This window comes from Papio anubis, chromosome 14, assembly GCF_008728515.1.
Source record: "Papio anubis isolate 15944 chromosome 14, Panubis1.0, whole genome shotgun sequence".
NCBI classification, from domain to species: Eukaryota; Metazoa; Chordata; class Mammalia; order Primates; family Cercopithecidae; genus Papio; species Papio anubis.
The window spans coordinates 27,000,412-27,018,659 of NC_044989.1; the positions used below are offsets into that span (position 1 = coordinate 27,000,412).

At 50.2% G+C, this 18,248-nt stretch overlaps 1 protein-coding gene across 6 annotated transcripts; it reads right to left on the reverse strand.

The window, feature by feature from the left end:
- Nucleotides 1-1,252: 1,252 nt before the first annotated feature.
- Nucleotides 1,253-15,739, reverse strand: MPV17 (mitochondrial inner membrane protein MPV17). Of its 6 annotated transcripts, none has more exons than XM_009183874.3 (8): nucleotides 15,649-15,739; nucleotides 15,051-15,125; nucleotides 4,723-4,883; nucleotides 4,406-4,498; nucleotides 4,220-4,315; nucleotides 3,946-3,978; nucleotides 3,632-3,684; nucleotides 1,253-1,743 (listed from the first exon to the last, which is right to left on the reverse strand). In XM_009183874.3, exons 2-8 carry the CDS (start codon nucleotides 15,118-15,120, stop codon nucleotides 1,674-1,676), a joined length of 576 nt encoding a protein of 191 aa, XP_009182138.1. In that variant the 5' UTR covers nucleotides 15,121-15,125; nucleotides 15,649-15,739; the 3' UTR covers nucleotides 1,253-1,673. The 6 variants fall into 6 exon arrangements, with proteins under 6 accessions (XP_009182138.1, XP_009182140.1, XP_021780391.1 ...); XM_009183876.4 differs by lacking the exon at nucleotides 15,649-15,739 and adding an exon at nucleotides 15,520-15,602; XM_003908415.5 differs by having other exon boundaries at nucleotides 1,259-1,743; nucleotides 4,723-4,838; nucleotides 15,649-15,738.
- Nucleotides 15,740-18,248: the final 2,509 nt, after the last annotated feature.

An 18,248-nucleotide genomic window follows, 5' to 3' on the forward strand; every position in this document is an offset into this window, starting at 1 on the left:
GAGCTCCAGTCTCTGTCCCTCGGGGCGGGCCGAAGGCGCCTTGGGGAACACAGGGTCTGTCCCGGGACTGCCGCCAGCCTTATATAGCGACAGGACAGCTCCGACTGACGTCAGCGAAGAACATGCACTGATTGTAGAAGCAATGACAGCCACAGCTTCGAGTCTGGCGGCTGGCGGGCCCCGGAGGGGCGCACCTCCCGACATGAGCCTTCGTCTCCCTGGGGCTAGCGCTGGAAGCAGCACTGGACGCAGGAGAGCGAGAAGCTGGCTGGGGCGAAAGGACTGCTCTGGGACCCACGGGAGTCCCTCGCCCTGCTTAGAACCGCCAGCAGTGACTAGGGCCGTCACCAGACCAGACTAGTCCGGGTCGCGTGTTCTGACACACGAAAGGGAGGCGGGACCGTGGGGGCTGTCCATGGTGCTGACCCCGTCCTGCGCCTCTAGAAGTGGCTAGAGATGATGTGAGAACGCTGTACTGCTGCAAACCACTGCCTCGTGGCAGCTATCAGTTCTGCAAATGCAGGTATCAGGAGTCCACCGCTGGCACTCAGCCAACACAGTGGGTCCCATTGAGAGGCAGTCTTCCACAACCAAAGTCTCCCAGCATTCTCATCTTTTTCCAGCCCCAGGATCCAAATTCTAGGGCTGTCTGACACAGGCACCATGTAACAGGGTCTCTGGCCTCCAAGTGCGTTCAGACCACAAATATGGCCCATCTGCTTTTGAGTTTGTCCAAAGTGGTAGTTTAGCAAAGTTCCGTTTCTCTCCTGGGAATCATAGCAGCAGTATTACTCTGCCCATGAGTAGTAAAGAAATACGGGTTCAAGTTTCTGCTAACTCCTGGTGTGGGCAGGTCACCTCCCTTCTACCAACCTCAGGGTTCTCAGTTGTAGAAGACTGGGCTTGGCCAGGCGTAGTGGCTCACGCCTGTAATCCCAACACTTTGGGAGGCCGAGGCAGGTAGATCACGAGGTCAGTAGTTTGAGATCAGCCTGGCCAATATGGCAAAACCCCATCTCTACTAAAAATACAAAAATTAGCTGGGCATGGCGGTGCGCACCTATAGTCCCAGCTCCTCAGAAGAATCACCTGAACCCAGGACGCGGAAGCTGCAGTAAGCCGAGATCGCGCCATTGCACTCCAGCCTGGGAGACAGAGCGAGACTCCATCTCAAAAAAAAAAAAAAAAAAAAGATTGGGCTTGGTGGTCTCTTGGCTTCTTTCCAGCTCTAGAAATGACTCCCCATTACCACTGCAGATTCCGGATTACACATTTAATAACATATTTACTGAGGCATCATATAAAGGGTTCCGGGGGTCTCTGAAGAGCTGGAGCTACAAGGCTAGGCAGGGTTAGAGTAACAAATGTGTCTATGAAGAGTGGGGATGAGTGGCATTTGCTGGGATATGTGTGTAAAGTTGATAAGGTCATGAAAGTTCAACAGATATTTATGGAGTGCCTAGTATGTGGTGGGAATAAGACTATTATCAAGGGCTCTAAAGCAGTCAGTGCACATTTTAGAGTGAAGGGAGCATTGCAGGGTGCTAGTCCTCTTAAGTTCTGACTGGCAACCCAACCCTGTGGAAACTAGTGTGCCCACTTTAGGAAGTTGTCTGTCCGTTCCAGGGCCAAGCTGCATCACTGCAAGGTGGAAACGATGGAGTGAGGCCGGCTTAGAGCCGATGTGCCTTCCAGGACAGGTAGGAGTTCCAGATAACAGCAACACATTGGACAACGGCCAACCTAAGGAACAAGAATAACACGGTGAAGAGGAGGAAAGCTAAGCAGTGAGCAAGGGCTGGTGATGAGAGTGTGAAATGGAAAAGGAGGGATCATGTCAGAAGATTGGCAGGTTTAGGTCTCTTTCCTTCAGCGCCTTTTTTTTTTTTTTGAGATAGAGTCTCCTCTGTCGCCCACGCTGGAGTGCAGTAGTGCGATCTTGGCTCACTGCCTCCCGGGTTCAATCAATTCTCCTACCTCAGCCTCCCAAGTAGCTGGGACTACAGGTGTGCTCCACCACACCTGGTTAATTTTTGTATTTTTAGTAGAGACAGGGTTTCACCATGCTGGCCAGGCTGGTCTCAAACTCCTGACCTCAAGTGATCTACCCACCTCGGCCTCCCAAAGTGCTGGGATTACAGGTGTGAGCCACCGCACCCAGCCCCTTCAGTGCCCTGTGAAGGGCCTGTGTGGCTTGGACTAAAGGACAACTGGCTCAAATTCTAGTGCCATCCCAGAGCTCTGTTTCCTGGCTGAGAGCCTCAAAGGCTAAATATTTAGCGGCTCTCTTGCCACATGTAGCTCTGTTAATCACAGAAAGGGCCCCTATCTGTCCTGTACCAGCTGAGATTTCATCTTCCAAAATGTACGGACTACCATACAAAGTAGCATCTTTTTGTTTTAAATTAACCTTGCTCTGGTTTCAAAGAGTGTTGCAAAGGACCCTAATGTTTAAGATTTGATTCATAAGTCTGTATTCCTTTTTTGTTTTCTGTTTTTTTTTTTTTTTTTTGAAATGGAGTCTCACTCTGTTGCCCAGGCTGGAGTGTGGTGGTGCGATCTTGGCTCACTGCAACCTCTGCCTCCCAGGTTCAAGCAATTCTCCTGCCTCAGCTTCCCGAGTAGCTGGGACTACAGGCACCTGCTACCACGCCCAGCTAATTTTTGTATTTTTAGTAGAGACAGGGTTTCACCATATTGGTCAGGCTGGTCTCGAATTCCTGACCTTGTGATCCGCCCGCCCCAGCCTCCCAAAGTGTTGGGATTACAGGCGTGAGCCACTGCGCCCAGCCTTTTTTTTTTTTTTTTTTTTTTTTTTTGAGACAGGGTCTCACTCTGTCACCAGGCTCTGAAATGCAGTGGCACAATCTTGGCTCACAGCAACCTCCATCTCTCGGGCTCAAGTGATCCTCCCACCTCAGCGTCCTGAGTAGCTGGGACTACAGGCATATGTTACCATGTGCCTGGCTAATTTTTTGTATTTTCTGTAGAGATGAGGTCTCGCTATATTGCCTAGGCTGGTGTCAAACTCCTAGACCCTAGCAAACCTCTCGCCTCAGCCTCCCAAAGTGCTAGAATTACAGGTGTGAGCCACCATGCCCAGCCAGTCTGTATTCATTTTAGCTATGTTATTCATGTACATTTTGGCCATGTTCCCCCTTATTTTCCCCTGTTCCCACAATCCCTCACCTCCAAGCATTTGAACCACACATCTTCAGTTCCACTATTTTTTTGGGTGCAGTTCAGCAACTGTCTTTATCATGAGTGTCTGGCCAGGCTTCTACTTGGCTTTCTGGTCTACCTCTCTGTCCAACCTAGGCTGCAGCACCCCAGCCACTGTCCCTCCAGATACGCCATCAAAGGCGGAGCCCCAGGTGGGATGGAGACAAGGGTGGTAGAAGCAGGATCCTCCCTAGGGAGATGAAGAAGGTCAGTGGGCAGACACTCTGGACGGTTTCTGGAAATGGCTAGACATCTGAATAACACGCTTGGGAATCTGAGAAACTCTGATCAGGGCTCAGTGTTCCAGTTGGGGGTCTAAGGTAGCTCAAGGTTGAAATGAGAATCATTTTGTCTCCAACTGTTGGTAATGTGGGTATTCCTTGATGGGTGGGGTAGGGGTGCGACATACCTGTAATGAAGGGGGACCAGGTAGAAGTTGGCTAACTGCACAGCAGGCCATAGCTGCAAGAGAGAAGGTAAAGGTTGGATGGCTGCCCCACCACCTGACCCCAGACTCACTGTCTTGCCTGGCCCTACCCCAACTTCTGCACATAAGAGAAAGGTGAACAATTGGGTGATGGCTTCCCTATTTATGGTGCCCATCCTGGGAATGAAAGAGTAATCCCAACGGAAGGGCTTCCCATGTCAGGAGGACCCCCAATCCCAGGACAGTTCTAGACTTAAGGAAGCAGAAGAACAAGCAGTTGAGGTGTCAGCTCTTACATAGTAGTTGGTGATAAGGGCATCAGGATAATCCTGGGGAGACAGAGAAGGAACAAATTAACACTTGCACCTCCAAGCAGCTCCCACTTCCCAGTGTGAATGACAGACTTGGGTTCAAAGAGCACATTCCTGCACCATAACCCTCAGCTCCTCTCCTTCATGGCCTGGGACTCAACCTGCACTTACCCCCTTTTTTATCCCTGTAAAACCTGTCTCCTTCCCCTGGGCTGTCAGTCTGCTAGCCAGAGACATTCTCCACACCTGCCCAGCTCACCCGCTGTAGTTTGGCCCAGTTGTCCTTGGCTGACAGTCCATTGAGTGCCCCTACCAGTGGGAGAAAGCAGCCTAGAAAACACGGGGCAAAGCCCCCCTAGGGAAGAGAAATTAAAGTCCTATGAGTGCTGAAATCCCCACCTACCCCCAACACAGCTCACCCTCCCCACTCCGTTCTCCTGCTCACCTGATCCAACATCATCTTCTTCAGTGCATCCACCTTGGTGGTGCCAGGGATGAACCGATCCAAAACCTTGTACCAGCCTCCTACCACAGGGCCCTGGAAGTAAACCCCAGATAGCAGCAGGCTGCAGTGAGGGAGCACTAGGCCTCTACCTCACTAAGCTCCCCACCCCAAGTATCAGAAACCCTTAGGGGAAGTGGACACTAAGAAAAGAGGGCGGCAGGTTGGCTTAGGTGTGACAGTCCAAGGGAAGCCAAAGGATGACAAAGAACTAAGACTACTGTTGAGTCCACTGAAGCCCTGCTGAGGGGAGAACTTACCACAAAGCCACAGCCCAGGGACATCATAGTCAGAGTCCGGCCTCTCTGGTGTTCCTGCAGACCCCGCCTCTCCACCAGCTGCTGTGAGATAATGTCACCCAGGCCCATCAGGGACCCTATGCAGGGTACACAGGTGTTGTCAGGACATCTCCTGGGATGGGCTGCCATTCCAAGGAAGGAGGGACATCTGCTGACCTCCACTGAGACTCTGGTACTCTCATCCCCAGGGTTTCATTCTGGAAACAAATGACTAGTCCCTTCCTGCTGCCTCAAAGCCCTCATCTCCCAAGGATGGTGACACCTCATGTGTATCCTGTCAGAACTGGGATGAGCAGGCCCAGGAACTTTGCATTGAGCAGTAAAGGGAAGTCAGAGTCAGTAAATAAAGAGAGAGGAAGGAGAATTTAAGGCCACAGGGCTGAGAACCACAGACCGTCAGAATCAAAAGGGGCTTTAAGATAATTTAATGCAAACCGCTTATTTTAGAGGTATGGAAACGAAGTCCAGGATCCCACATAACCAGTAAGTGCAGGGCCAATGCAAGAACCAGGTGGCTGGATTCCTAGACACTTCTTTCTAGGACACAGCACAATGAATAAATCATGTGTACAATGGTAGGAAACCCTGTTTTCTCCCCCGAGCCCAATGCAAGACCCTGCCAACAGCTTTCACCTTGGTCTAAGAGATCTCTATTTGTGGAGAACAGCAAAAATAACTTTTTTTTTTTTTTAGACTGAGTCTCGCTCTGTTGTCCAGGCTGGAGTGCAGTGGCATGATCTTGGCTCACTGCAACCTCTGCCTCCCGGATTCAAACGATTCCCCTGCTTCAGCCTCTCAAGTGGCTAGGACTACAGGCACCCACCACCATGCCTGCCTATTTTTTGTATTTTTAGTAGAGATGGGGTTTCGCCATGTTGGCCAGGCTGATCTTGAACCCCTGACCTCAGGTGATCTGCTCGCCTTGGCTTCTCAAAGGGCTGAGATTACAGGCATGAGCCACTGTGCCTGGCCAGAATAACTCTTTTTCTAAAACAAGAGTGCTGGTCTGGAATTGTGGCTCACACCTGTAATTCCGGCACTCTGGGAGGCTGAGGCAGGAGGATTGCTTGAGCCCAGGAGTTTGAGTTCAGCCTGGACAATACAGCAAGACCCAACTTCTACAAATTTTTTTTTAAATAATTAGCTGGGCATGGTGGCACGTGCCTGTAGTCCCAGCTACTCAGGAGGCTGAGGTGGGAGGATCACTTGACCCCAGGAGGTCAAGGCTGCAGTGATCACGCCATCACACTGCTGCCTGGGCGACAGAGCAAGACCCTATCTCAAAAAGAAAAAAAAAAATAAAAGAAGAGTGCTCAAATGGTCATAAGCAGGAAGATGACTGGTTGAGCTGATAAGAGTCCCCACAAGAAAGAGTCTTGGCCACCTCTTAGCACAATCAATCAGCTAAACCGAGATTTCCTCCATTCACAACCTTAGATCAAGTTGGCAATGAATATAGTGGCCATTTCCCCCCCAGGACTCTGCACCTGCTTCCCTTTCCCTAACTGCACAGATACCCAGCTCCAAGCAGCCCTATTTAGACACCCACACCCAGAAACTATGACAGAAATCATCACTGTTTACAGAGCCCCCACTCCGTTATGGTGGCGTGATGATTTCTAGCAAATACACACTTACCAGGCCACTTGGGAGTGACCGTATGATTTCCGGCTCGCCTGTCTATCTCACTGAGTAATGAGAGCCCCCTATCCAAACCCGTAGTCACACTGTCCCTGTGCCCTCAATTAGCACTGGGCAAACACATCCTTCTGCCCCATTCCTTGGCCCGGAGCTGGCTCTGACGTCCATGCTGGCTGCACACTCACTGCTGCGCTCCTCCTCCACACCCTCTGCCCGGCCCTGCCCCTGAGCAGCCTAGTCAGTGACAGCTGGGTATGGCTGAGAGCTGGGGCTGGGGCTGGGCACCCATGCCTCACCTGGGCTACTGGACATGGAGCAGCTCTGGGTACCCCCAATCCTGTCTTGTCTCTCCCTGAAACTCCCAAAGTGGTGGGGGTCTTCCAGAACACTGCGAGACATGACCTCTCAGAGTCAAGGATAGAATCCCAGACACCTTTGTTATCCCATTCCCCCACCATACAGCTAAGCAAGCCCCTGGTAAGTGCTCAGAAAATAAAGGGAAAACGTCAAATGTACTGCTCCAAACAGCAGGACGACTCTGAGAAAGGGCCTAAAGAACTCTTAAGTTCCCAAAGGTCCAAGTCGGGTAGAAGGTGCGAGGACGTCTAGGGGAACTGCAGGTTTGCTCCCACCCCCAAGCAATCAGCACTGGGTTCCCTATCCCTCCAGTCAGGGATAAGAGGGAGCTGCTGCAGCCCTGAAGAAAGGGAAGAGTGCTGCCGAGAAGACCAGGGGATGGTGAGGCAGAAAAGGCAGTTCTTTCTGAAATGAAGGGACCAACAGTGTAATGGTCTACTTTGGTAAGGTGTTTACAAAGGGCTCTTACACATTTAATCCTCACAAAAGATCTGGGAGGTAGGTGGTCACACCCCCATTCATTCATTCATTCACTTATTTTTGAGATGGAGTCTCGTTCTGTCGCCCAGGCTGGAGTGCAGTGGTACGATCTCGGCTCACTGCAACCTCCGCCTTCCTGGTTCAAGCGATTCTCCTGCCTCAGCCTCCTGAGTAGCTGGGATTACAGGTGCCCACCACCACACCTGGCTGATTTTTGTAGTTTTAGTAGAGATGGGGTTTCACCATTTCACCATGTTGGCCAGGTTGGTCTCGAACTCCTGACCCCAAGTGATCTGCCCGCCTCGGCCTCCCAAAGTGTTGGGATTACAGGTGTGAGCCACTGCACCCGGCCTACACCCCCATTTAATGATGAGTCTTTGAGAGATGAGGTGGCTTGGTAAAGAGTGCAGTTGGAACTGAACCCAGTCCTTCTCTCAAGGAGCGCCAAGGAGGCCAGGGTATTCCCAGCATGGGCTGAGATGGGCTCAGAGGTCAGTAGCACCAGGAGGCCCCTGTGGCTGCTCCCCTGCTAGGTGTTCCTGCCCACGTGAGGCCCCAAAGGGCTTGCATATCAAAGACATTCCCTAGACTAATGCACTTCCTCTCTGTCTTTACTCCCCCAAATTCCATCACTCTGCTCCTTGTCACCTCGTGGGGATGGCAGGCAGCAATATTCCTGGGAAAGAAACAGAGAAGTGTGTGTGTTTTCACTCTTCATGACTTGCCAACAGTCACACAACAAGCTAGAGGCAGAGCTTGAATGAAAAGCCAGGTCCCTGACTTCTAGCCCCATAGTTTAGAAGCCTGCAGCCTTGGAGAAAGATGGATTCAAGTCCCCCAAACTGTGCCCATCAAGCCTGAGGGACTACCAAGTGACAGGGCAGCAGTAGGGGTGAGTAGGTGGTGTGTAGATATGCAGCCCCTGACAGTTTATTTCAGAAGAGTGGCGCCCAGGGATTCCTTTGCCCACAGATGATCAGGCCTCCTGTGCCTGCAGCAACTCCAAGGTGGTATAAGGCTTTAGAGCAAGCCTAGAGCAAGCATGCTTTTCCAGCCCAAGTGACCCTTTGGGCAGGAAGGACAGACATTCAGATTCCTCACCCCATCTTCCCCAACCCAGAGCCCAAACAGATCCAAACCACCCCAGCCTCTGGGAGATCTCCTGGATATATTTGGTTGGTCTGGACTCTCCAGTACTCTGGGCCCACTCCCCTTGGACTTGTTTCTAGGGAGCTGGGACTGGAGGCCTGCAAACATAATGGCCAGAGGCCTGATGGGCAGGGCGAGGGGCTACTGGGCAGTGATGCCCAATGACAGGCTGGGCAAGGAGCCCAGCGAGCAGATGCTGGCGCAGGTGTGACATCATGCCCCTGGGTAGGTGCCAGTTCTCATGCCGTCACTCCCCACCAGATCCAGAGGCCGGGGGAAGGGAGCCTGCCACTGAGCAGATTGATTTGGGACCACTTCCTGTCCACTAGAGGAAAAGCCCCAACTTCCACACCCTCTTCCCAGGCATGGGTGGCGTAAATTCCCTACTTCTCCTATTTTGTTCCTCTGCTTACTTTTGTGGCTTTTGAGTCTCATGCGCAGAAGGCAGAGGGGCAAGAAGTGGTTTCTTGGAATGAGGAGCAGGAAGCGTGTCCTTCAGTCCAGGAGGGCTGGGTCAGCAGGTATAGCTACTGGCATGAGGCCAGCAGTGCTGTCTTCCTCCTCAGAAGTCTCCAAACATTAGTCAGCTGCCTAGGGTAGGGGCTCAGTCTGGCACAGAGCCCAGAGGGAGTGGAAGCCCAGCAGTGGGATGGGGAGAGTGGATCCTCTGGGATTATTCTGAATGCTCTCTCATTTCTGGCCTGAACCCATCCTACTGCTAGAAAATGAGACAAAATGGGTAGTTTTGCAGCTTGTCACATATCTAAGCTCAGATCAGCTGGGGTTGTACTCAGCATCTGGAGGCTCCAGTAGTCTCAAGGGCATGGCAGTGTGGCGGGCAGTGCCCTAGGTTATAACGCCAGCTCAACCACTGACTGAGACCTCAGTGCATGACAAGCCCACTCCTGCCTCAGTTTCCTTCTCTGCAGTCTCACAGGCTGGACTAGATGGTCTATAAGTTCTATTGAGCTCTCACACCCTAGCTTAATTCAGACCCCAGGGAAACCAGTATCTGTAGGAGCTCAGCTGCTCCCACAGTAGGACCGAGTAGACTAAGATGGATGAAGCTCGGCCCTGGGCCCACTGGAGAGTGGAAAGGCCCTCAAAAAAGGAAGGGATAAGGCTGACTCAAACTCTGTAGAACATGCAGCAACCCTTTCCCCAGGCTACCCTGTTCCGGACTCTGGCTTGGCCAAAACTGGTATACCAGACATTTCTTTTGAATCATTTCAAATGTTCTTGATTCACCTATTTCTTACTCCAGACATTACTGTAGTAATGACAGATTCTTGCTTCAGGCCTATGCCACACCTGGACCTTTGCTACTGATGGCTTCAGTGACTATGCATGTACAAACTAGTAGCAGAGGGGAGATACCCCATGAGGTGAATTTTTTTTTTTTTTTTTTTTTGAGACAGAGTCTCGCTCTGTTGCCTAGGCTGGAGTGCAGTGGCACGATCTCAGCTCACTGCAACCTCTGCCTTGCGGGTTCAAGCAATTATCCTGTCTTGGCCTCCTGAGTAGCTGGGACTACAGGCACCTGCCACCACGCCCAGCTAATTTTTGTATTTTTAGTAGAGATGGGGTTTCACCTTGTTGGTCAGGCTGGTCTTGAACTCTTGACCTCAGGTGATCTACCCATCTCAGCCTTCCAAAGTGCAGGGATTATAGGATTACAGGCATGAGCCACTGTGCCTGGCCTTTTTTTTTTTTTTTTTTTGAGATGGAGTCTCACTCTGTCACCCAGGCTGGAGTGCAGTGGCGTGATCTTGGTTCATTGCAACCTCTACCTCCTGGGTTCAAGCAATTCTCCTGCCTCAGCCTCCTGAGTAGCTGGGATTATACCACCATGCCCACCATGCCCAGCTAATTTTTGTATTTTTAGTAGAGATGGGACTTCACCATGTTGGCCAGGCTGGTCTCAAACTCCTGACCTCAAGTGATCTGCCCGTCTTGGCCTCCCAAAGTGCTGGCGAGCCACCATACCCAGCCTGGGGTGAGTCTTTGGAATCTTTGACCAATGTGGGATGGGAGTGGTAGAAAAAGGTTTCTTCTTTTCTCTAGAAATAGCTATTCATCCAGACAGTCCTAAGGAGTATTTCTTTTCTTTCCTTTTTTTTTTTTTTTTTTTTGAGATGGAGTCTCACTCTGTCACCCAGGCTGGAGTGCAGTGGTGCGATCTCAGCTCACTGCAACCTCCACCTCCCAGGCTCAAGCAATTCTCCTGCCTCAGCCTCCCGAGTAGCTGGGATTACAGGGGCCCGCCACCATGCCCAGCTAATTTTTGCATTTCTAGTGGAGATGGGGTTTCACCATATTGGCCAGGTTGGTCTCAAACTTCCGACCTCAGGTGATCCGCCCACCTCAGCCTCCCAAAGTGCTGGGATTACAGGCGTGAGCCACCACGCCCAGCCACTTTAAGGAGTATTTCAAAAAGCTTCTCAGTTCCAAGGGACTGAGCAACAGCTGCCCTTAGCAGGGGCTTGTTCAATAATACATCCTTATAGTGGCTCTCCATCTTTCCCTCAATGGGATCATTTCCTACTCCCTAACAAGGTATCTGCACATAAGCTTCAGGCTCTGCTTTCTGGAACCCAAGGCTAAGATGGTTATCCATGTTCAGATTATAGTAAGTGGAACAAACCTAACCCAAACACCACTATAAAAAGAATACAGCTTAGGCAATATGGCAAAACCCCATCTCTACCAAAAAACAAAAGAAATTAGCTGGGCATGGTGGTGCAAGCCTGCAGTCCCAACCACTCAGGAGGCTAAGGCAGAGGATCCTCTGTTGCCCAGTCTGGAGTGCAGTGGCACAGTCACAGTTCCGGATGGGATCATGCCACTGCACTCCAGCCTGGGCAAAAGAGCAAGACCCTGTCTCAAATAATAATAATAATAATAATAATAATAATAATAATATAGTTTATTGTGCCTGGGTTGCCAACACTTACACAAAGAACCAACCTGTTGAGTCTTTAAGTTTATGGAGCATTTAAAAACATTTCCAGGTGGGGCACAGTGGCTCACACCTGTAATCCTAGCACTCTGGGAGGCCGAGGTAGGTGGATCACTTGAGGTCAGGAATTCAAGACTAGCCTGGCCAACATGGAGAAAGCCTGTTTCTACTAAAAATACAAAGAAGTAGCCTGGTGTGGTGTTGTGCACCTGTAGTCCCAGCTACCCAGGAGGCTGAAGCATGAGAACTGCTTAAACCCAGGAGGTGGAGGTTGCAGTGAGCAGTGAGCACCACTGCTCTCCAACCTGGGCAACAGGGTGAAACTTTGTCTCAAAAAAAAAAAAAAAAGAAAGAAAGAAAAAGGCCGGGCTCAGTGGCTCACGCCTGTAATCCCAGGACTTCGGGAGGCCGAGGTGGGCGAATCACGAGGTAAAGTGTTTGAGACCAGCCTGGCCAACATGGTGAAACCCCATCTCTACTAAAAACACAAAAACTTAGCTGGGCGTGGTGACAGGTGCCTGTAATCCCAGTTACTCGGGAGGATGAGGCAGGAGAATCGCTTGAACCTGGGAGGTGGAGGTTGCAGAGTGAGTCGAGATCACACCACCGCACTCCAGCCTGGGCAACAGTGCAAGACACTGTCTCAAAAAAAAAAAAAAATTTCCAAAACCTTTTCACAGTGATACTCCTATACTGACCCTGTGAGGTCATATAACTAAACTCAAGAATTTTTTGTTGATTTTTTTTTTTTTTTGAGATGGAGTTTCGCTCTTGTTGCCCAGGCTGGAGTGCAATGGCACGATCTTGGCTCACCGCAACCTCTGCCTCGTGAGTTCAAGTGATTCTCCTGCCTCAGCCTCCCACGTAGCTGGGATTACGGGCATGCGCCACCACGCCCCGCTAATTTTGTATTTTTAGTAGAGACGGGGTTTCACCATGTTGGTCAGGCTGGTCTCGAACTCCCGACCTCAGGTAATCTGCCCACCTTGGCCTCCCAAAGTGCTGGGATTACAGGCACGAGCCACCGTGCCTGGCCCTTTGCCCATTTTAAAAATTGGATTTTTTTTTTTTTTTTTTTTTTTGTGATAGAGTCTCGCTCTGTTGCCAAGGCTAGAGTGCAATGGCATGATCTCGGCTCATTGCACCCTCTACCTCCTGGGTTCAAGCAATTCTCCTGCCTCAGCCTCCCGAGTAGCTGGGATTACAGGCATGTACCACTACACCAGGCTTATATATATATATATGTATGTATATTTTTTTGAGTTGGAGTCTTGCTCTGTTGCCCAGGCTGGAGTGCAGTGGCGCGATCTTGGCTCACTGCAAGCTCTGCCTCCTGGGTTCACGCCATTCTCCTGGCTCAGCCTCCCAAGTAGCTGGGACTACAGGTGCCCGCCACCATGCCTGGCTAATTTTTTTTTTTTTTTTTGTATTTTTAGTAGATGGGGTTTCACCGTGTTAGCCAGGTTGGTCTCGATCTCCTGACCTCGTGATCCTCCCACCTCAGCCTCCCAAAGTGCTTGGATTACAGGCATGAGCCACCACGCCCAGCCCCTAAACTCAAGTTTTAAAAGAGGAAACTGAGGCTCAAAGAAGTTTACTGACTTGTCCTGATTAATGCACCTACTAGGTGCTATGGCTTTAAGATTCACATCCTGGGCCGGGCGCGGTGGCTCAAGCCTGTAATCCCAGCACTTTGGGAGGCCGAGACGGGCGGATCACGAGGTCAGGAGATCGAGACCATCCTGGCTAACACGGTGAAACCCCGTCTCTACTAAAAATACAAGAAAATTAGCCGGGCGAGGTGGTGGGCGCCTGTAGTCCCAGCTACTTGGGAGGCTGAGGCAGGAGAATGGCGTGAACCCGGGGGGGCGGAGCTTGCAGTGAGCCGAGATCGCGCCACTGCACTCCAGCCTGGGGCACAGAGCAAGACTCCGTCTCAAAAAAAAAAAAAAAACAAACAAACAAAAAAAAAAGATTCACATCCTGGTCTTCTAAGTCTGAAATCTCTGTACTGTTTTCCAGTGTGATGAGCTATCCCATGGGACCTTAGGAGCTACTGTGCTGGCGTCCAAAAATGGCTCAACTAAAGCCACTTTCACCTTTTATTTGTAGTTTAATCCAAATACACTGAACAGCAGGGAAGGAATAGTCTGAATGGTCTGAAACAGTCTGGGAAAAGTGCTGAGAGGCGACATTTTGCTTCAGGTCTGAGCTGGGACGTCAGCATAGCCTCAGTCGCTGTGGAGGTGAAGGGCTCCAGCACCGAGAGCCCGGAACTCCAGCCACATGTCGGCACCTAGGCCTCCTTGGAGCTCTAGCTCCTGCCATTGTCAGCTGCAGATGCCTTGGGTAGGGAAATATAAGGACTCTTTCCCTCCCTATTCTTGATGACCACAAAGGGGAACCTTCCATCTGGCAGTTATGGGCCCTGAGGGAATCTGAGCCTGGGCAAAGGGCCCAGCGTGTCAGTTCCCATCACAGCCACACTGTCCAGCATGAGTCACCACACACGCAGCCAGGTGAGTCATACAGGCTGACGGACACTGAGGACAGGACGAGAGGTGGTTGGGCACCGGAGACTGGAGAGGGGCCCAGGGAAGGGCCAAAGAATCCATATCCTGGCCATTCATGCAGTTAACTTTCTGTGCTGATGTAGGGCTATTCTGGTTACAGGATCCCTGTTCCACTCTGGCTTTCAGTGCCCCCAATCCCTTCCAACAGTCCTCTTCTTAGAAGCCCAGTCATCACTAGAATCCTGTTCCCCTCCTCTAAACATGGGCAAGACCTCATCTTAATGTGATCACTCTTTGTACCTCAAATGTTCTAAGGCCTTCTGTCATTCCCCCTATAAGACTTACTTATCTTCGTGCCATCCTCTTACATTAGTTAACTTGCAAAATGAAGATGGTAACAAATGCAGGTAGATCACTGCATTACCTCTGTGAGGTTAGTACTCAATCACTGCATTTGGAGTGACTGGTATCTGATCACTCCAAATGGATCAGGATGGAGTGATCAGATACCAATATACTAACCTTGGTTAGTATATTGTTTGAAGATACATATTTAGGCAGTAAATGATAAGAAAAGCAAATGAATGATATAAACAAAACTCTGGAAATTTTGGGTGAATTAGGGAGAGGCGCTCAAGAGGTCTCAAAGCTGATTACTGACACAGGAGTGTTCAGTATTAATGCCATTTAAACTGTACATACACGTCTTAATCATTCTTTTGCATGTTTCACAATAAAAAATACCACGAAAAACTGGGGTAAGAGTCTTGATTCAGCACTTATTAGGTGTGATCTAATATGGACTCAAGTAACCCTCCTAACTCACACACCTTTGTGGGGGCCCTATGCCATAATGTATATGAAAGTGTTTTGCGTACAGTAAAATGTTAGTTTTCCAAGTTGAGGCCTCCTGGGGCAATGCCTTTATCCTTCAGGATTGACTGTTCAGCTTTTTGAGGACTTTGAAATCCTAAAACCCCACTGCACAGCTTGGCCAACTACGTATACCCCTTAAAAACAGCCTTGGGCGCCACCCTCCAAAACAGACTGGGGACAGTGTGGGATGAAAGACAGCCAACCCTTCAAGAGAGCTGAACAGAAACAGGAAGTGAGGGTGGTGCAGTGGGGCCAGCCTCTGGCTTCCAAATCAGTCTGCCCTGGTCCCACTCAAGTCCTAGAGGGACACTCACCAGCTGTCAGGACCTGTACTTTCCACGGGTGAGCAGCCAGGGCCCGCTGGTATGCCCGCCAGAGTGCCATGCTTCCTGTCAAGCCAAGAGGAGAGGGGGTCACCCCTACTGTCCCTCTCCACGACTAAGAAGTCGCCTGACATTCCCTTGTGCCCACTCCCTTCCCCTTCCCACTTCCAGTGTGACTTAAAGTGACAGAGGTCACATGAGGGATGCTTCCCAGACAGCTTCCTGTGGCAGGAGTCGGCTTAGACAATTGGGGAAGAGAGAAAGGCTGTGGGAAGCTATGGCCTCCTAGTAGCAGCCACAAGCCACCTCAGTCCTGAAGCCGGACCACCTGGAGGCCTCCGTTCCCGACCGAGACAAGCATGAGGACAGCTTTGCTCTAGCTTCTACCCAGAGCTTGGGTGCCTCAAAAGATAGCTTGGTCCGTCTCAGATTCAGACTTGGTTGGAAAACAGTTTGTAACCTTCCTGAGTCCAGCTCCAGACCGAAAACAGGGCCCGTCACTACCCGGATATAGGATGACCACACGCTTTGTGGGCACTCATGGCTTGCGACGCTTTGAGCCAGAGACCGCCGATCACCCGCCACTCACCTGAGCGCGAGCTGGGCGCGGAGACTCCCTCCAACCTGACAGGCTGGCCTAGGAACTTCCGCCACAAGCCCCGCCCCTTCCGCCCAGCGTCCTTCGGCTTTTGCAGCCAGGGTAGAAATGAGTGGACCGAGCCGTGAATACCCGTGGACAGCGACCCCTTTTCCAGCGGGACTGTGCCGGACCCTGGTGTGGGGCCCGCCAGCCATATTTCTCACCTGAGTTGGACCCTCTGCCTCCTCCTGCCCCTTCTCTCCCCTCGAGGCCCGGGCCTCTCTCAATCCGGTAGTCTCATTGTTCAGCCCACCCTCCGCCCATAACTGGCCATAACTACGATCCTTATCTCAGCAATCGTAGTTAGGGAACTATAAGTTATGGTTAAGTGCGTGTTTTGTCTCTAGGTTCTTCATTGGCCTCAACTGTGAGCTCATGAGCGGGTACAACTTGGGTCGTTTATATTTGTCGTCCTCATAGCAACTATTTCAGTGCTTTGCCGCAAACAGCCACTTAAGAAATACTGCATATGTATGATTCTTCCACAGAAAGCATTGGAATTAGAACTTCAGAAGACATTAGGTATTGGCTCCCAAACTAACGGGCTGCATGTGCAGCCTTAGTCATGACTAGACTTGATCTGCATCTAATGAGGGAGGTTACACTATTGACTTTCAAAACTCGGCTCCTCAGTTCTAGAGATTTTTCAGATGTTTGTGTGTGGGAATGAGAGGGGCAGCATTATTACAGCTGCTTCTCCAACTTTTTTTTTTTTTTTAAGTATATACTTCTCAAAAGACCCATTTTTAACAATGGGGCCCACAACTGCATATTTGAAAACCAAAGCTAGGTGATTTCTTAATCCCCTTCCAGCTCTAACAGAGTCTGTGAATATAGAGCAATATCCTTTCTAGAGCGTTGGAAATGTCTACAATATCCCTGGCAATGGACTTGTCAGGCTGCAGACTTTACTTATCTCCAGGGAGCCCACACGTCAGGAGGCACACTCTTTCAGGCTCTCCACCTGCCCAGCTCCACCCCCAATTTACTCAATTCCTTTATGATTAAGGCAGGGAGACTCCTGCCACAAATCCTGGAGAAACAGAGTAGGGAAGCAAGAGAAGTCAGTGTCACAAACATTTAACTAAAACACTACTTGCAAAACAGCATGCTAGAGGAGTTAATTGGCACAAGTAAATGTAATAGGAGACTAAATATGGCAGGCTGTAAAGTTATATTCTGAAGTTATACTGAGTTCAAATCCCCAGCACCACCACTTACTAGTTATGTGACCTTGACCTTTTACAGCCTACCCTCTCCAACTCTTTTATCATTAAAATGGCAATACCTACCTCACAAAAGTGACATATGCAAAGTGCTTAAAATGGATCAAGTGCTTAATGCTTGTTTATCCTTTTTCCTTCCTTCCCCCTTGGGAACACAAGGAAGGGAGGCTATTTTTTACTGGAGAAAACTGGGAAGCTCTTTGGTGAAGGTGGAATTTGAGCTGGGACCTTTCTGAAGGATGAATTGAACTCAGATGAAGATGGTGGAAAAAGACACTCTGGCGAAGGGAGGAGTATGAGAAGAGGAATAAAGGTAGAGAAGTGTATGAACAATGGATAGTATGAAGTGGATATATTGGCAGGTAGGGTTAGAAAGAGAAAAAGCTTCTGGTAGAGAAAAAGAACAAGGTCAAGATCAGGGCTGAGACTCAGTTGCAGAAGCAGGGCTGCCAGCACCAACCTACAGCCTCAAGTGCGGATCCCCAAGTCTCATCTTTTCTACCACTGAAAATAGGAAGGGGGCTGCCCTGTAGAATTGAGTAAAGCTTCTCTTCAACAGAAGGCACTTGCCTAACAGCTCAAAAAACAAAACTGGCTCAATGTGAGCTGGATCCCAATAGGGTTGCGCAACACTTGGCTTCTTTGCACTGACATAGGTTGTGGTTTCTCTGCTGTTGATGGACTTGGGTTTCCTCCAGGTCTGTTTTCTCATCTGTACAGGATGGGGTCTCGCTCCATCACCCAGGCTGGAGTGCAGTGGCAGGATCTCGGCTCACTGCAACCTCCACCTCCCAGGTTCAAGTGATTCTTCTGCCTCAGCCTCCCGAGTAGCTGGGATTACAGGTGTGCACCACTACACCTGGCTAATTTTTTATATTTTTGGTAGAGACAGGGTTTCACCATGTGTTGGCCAGGCTGGTCTCTAACTCCTGACCCTAAGTGATCTGCCTGCCTTACCTCCCAAAGTGTTGGGATTACAGGCATGAGCCACCACACCTGACCGGGACTTAACTTGATCCCTTCTTAAAGGAGGTTTTCTGATAGATGAAGTCCCTACACTACTTATTTGGCCAGTCTAGAATGCCAGAGTGTTTTGTTCCAGGTAGGCACTGATCTCATCTCCACTCTCTCCAAAAAGCAGCTGCCTGTTTTTTTTCTATTTCCTGAGGTCATCCAACTATTTCCCTCCAAACCCCAGCCTACACTCCTAGGCATTTCAAGACCATGGTTTGCCTATTTCTCATCACTGGGGTGTGTCCTTGCTTAGGAGGCAGTATCATAGTCACTGTGAGTCTGCAGCATCCCACAAGAAGCCTCTAACAA

What these genes read in the sequence shown, in the direction of transcription:
- MPV17 (XM_009183874.3), bottom strand. Translation starts at nt 15,120, where the DNA reads ATGGCACTCTGGCGGGCATACCAGCGGGCCCTGGCTGCTCACCCGTGG. An exon ending in AGTACAGGTCCTGACAGCTG is followed by an intron (nt 4,884 to 15,050) that starts GTGAGTGTCCCT and finishes TTGGAATGGCAG; the next exon opens with CCCATCCCAGGAGATGTCCT. An exon ending in CTGGTCCCCCTTCATTACAG is followed by an intron (nt 1,744 to 3,631) that starts GTATGTCGCACC and finishes CTTGTTCCTTAG; the next exon opens with GTTGGCCGTTGTCCAATGTG.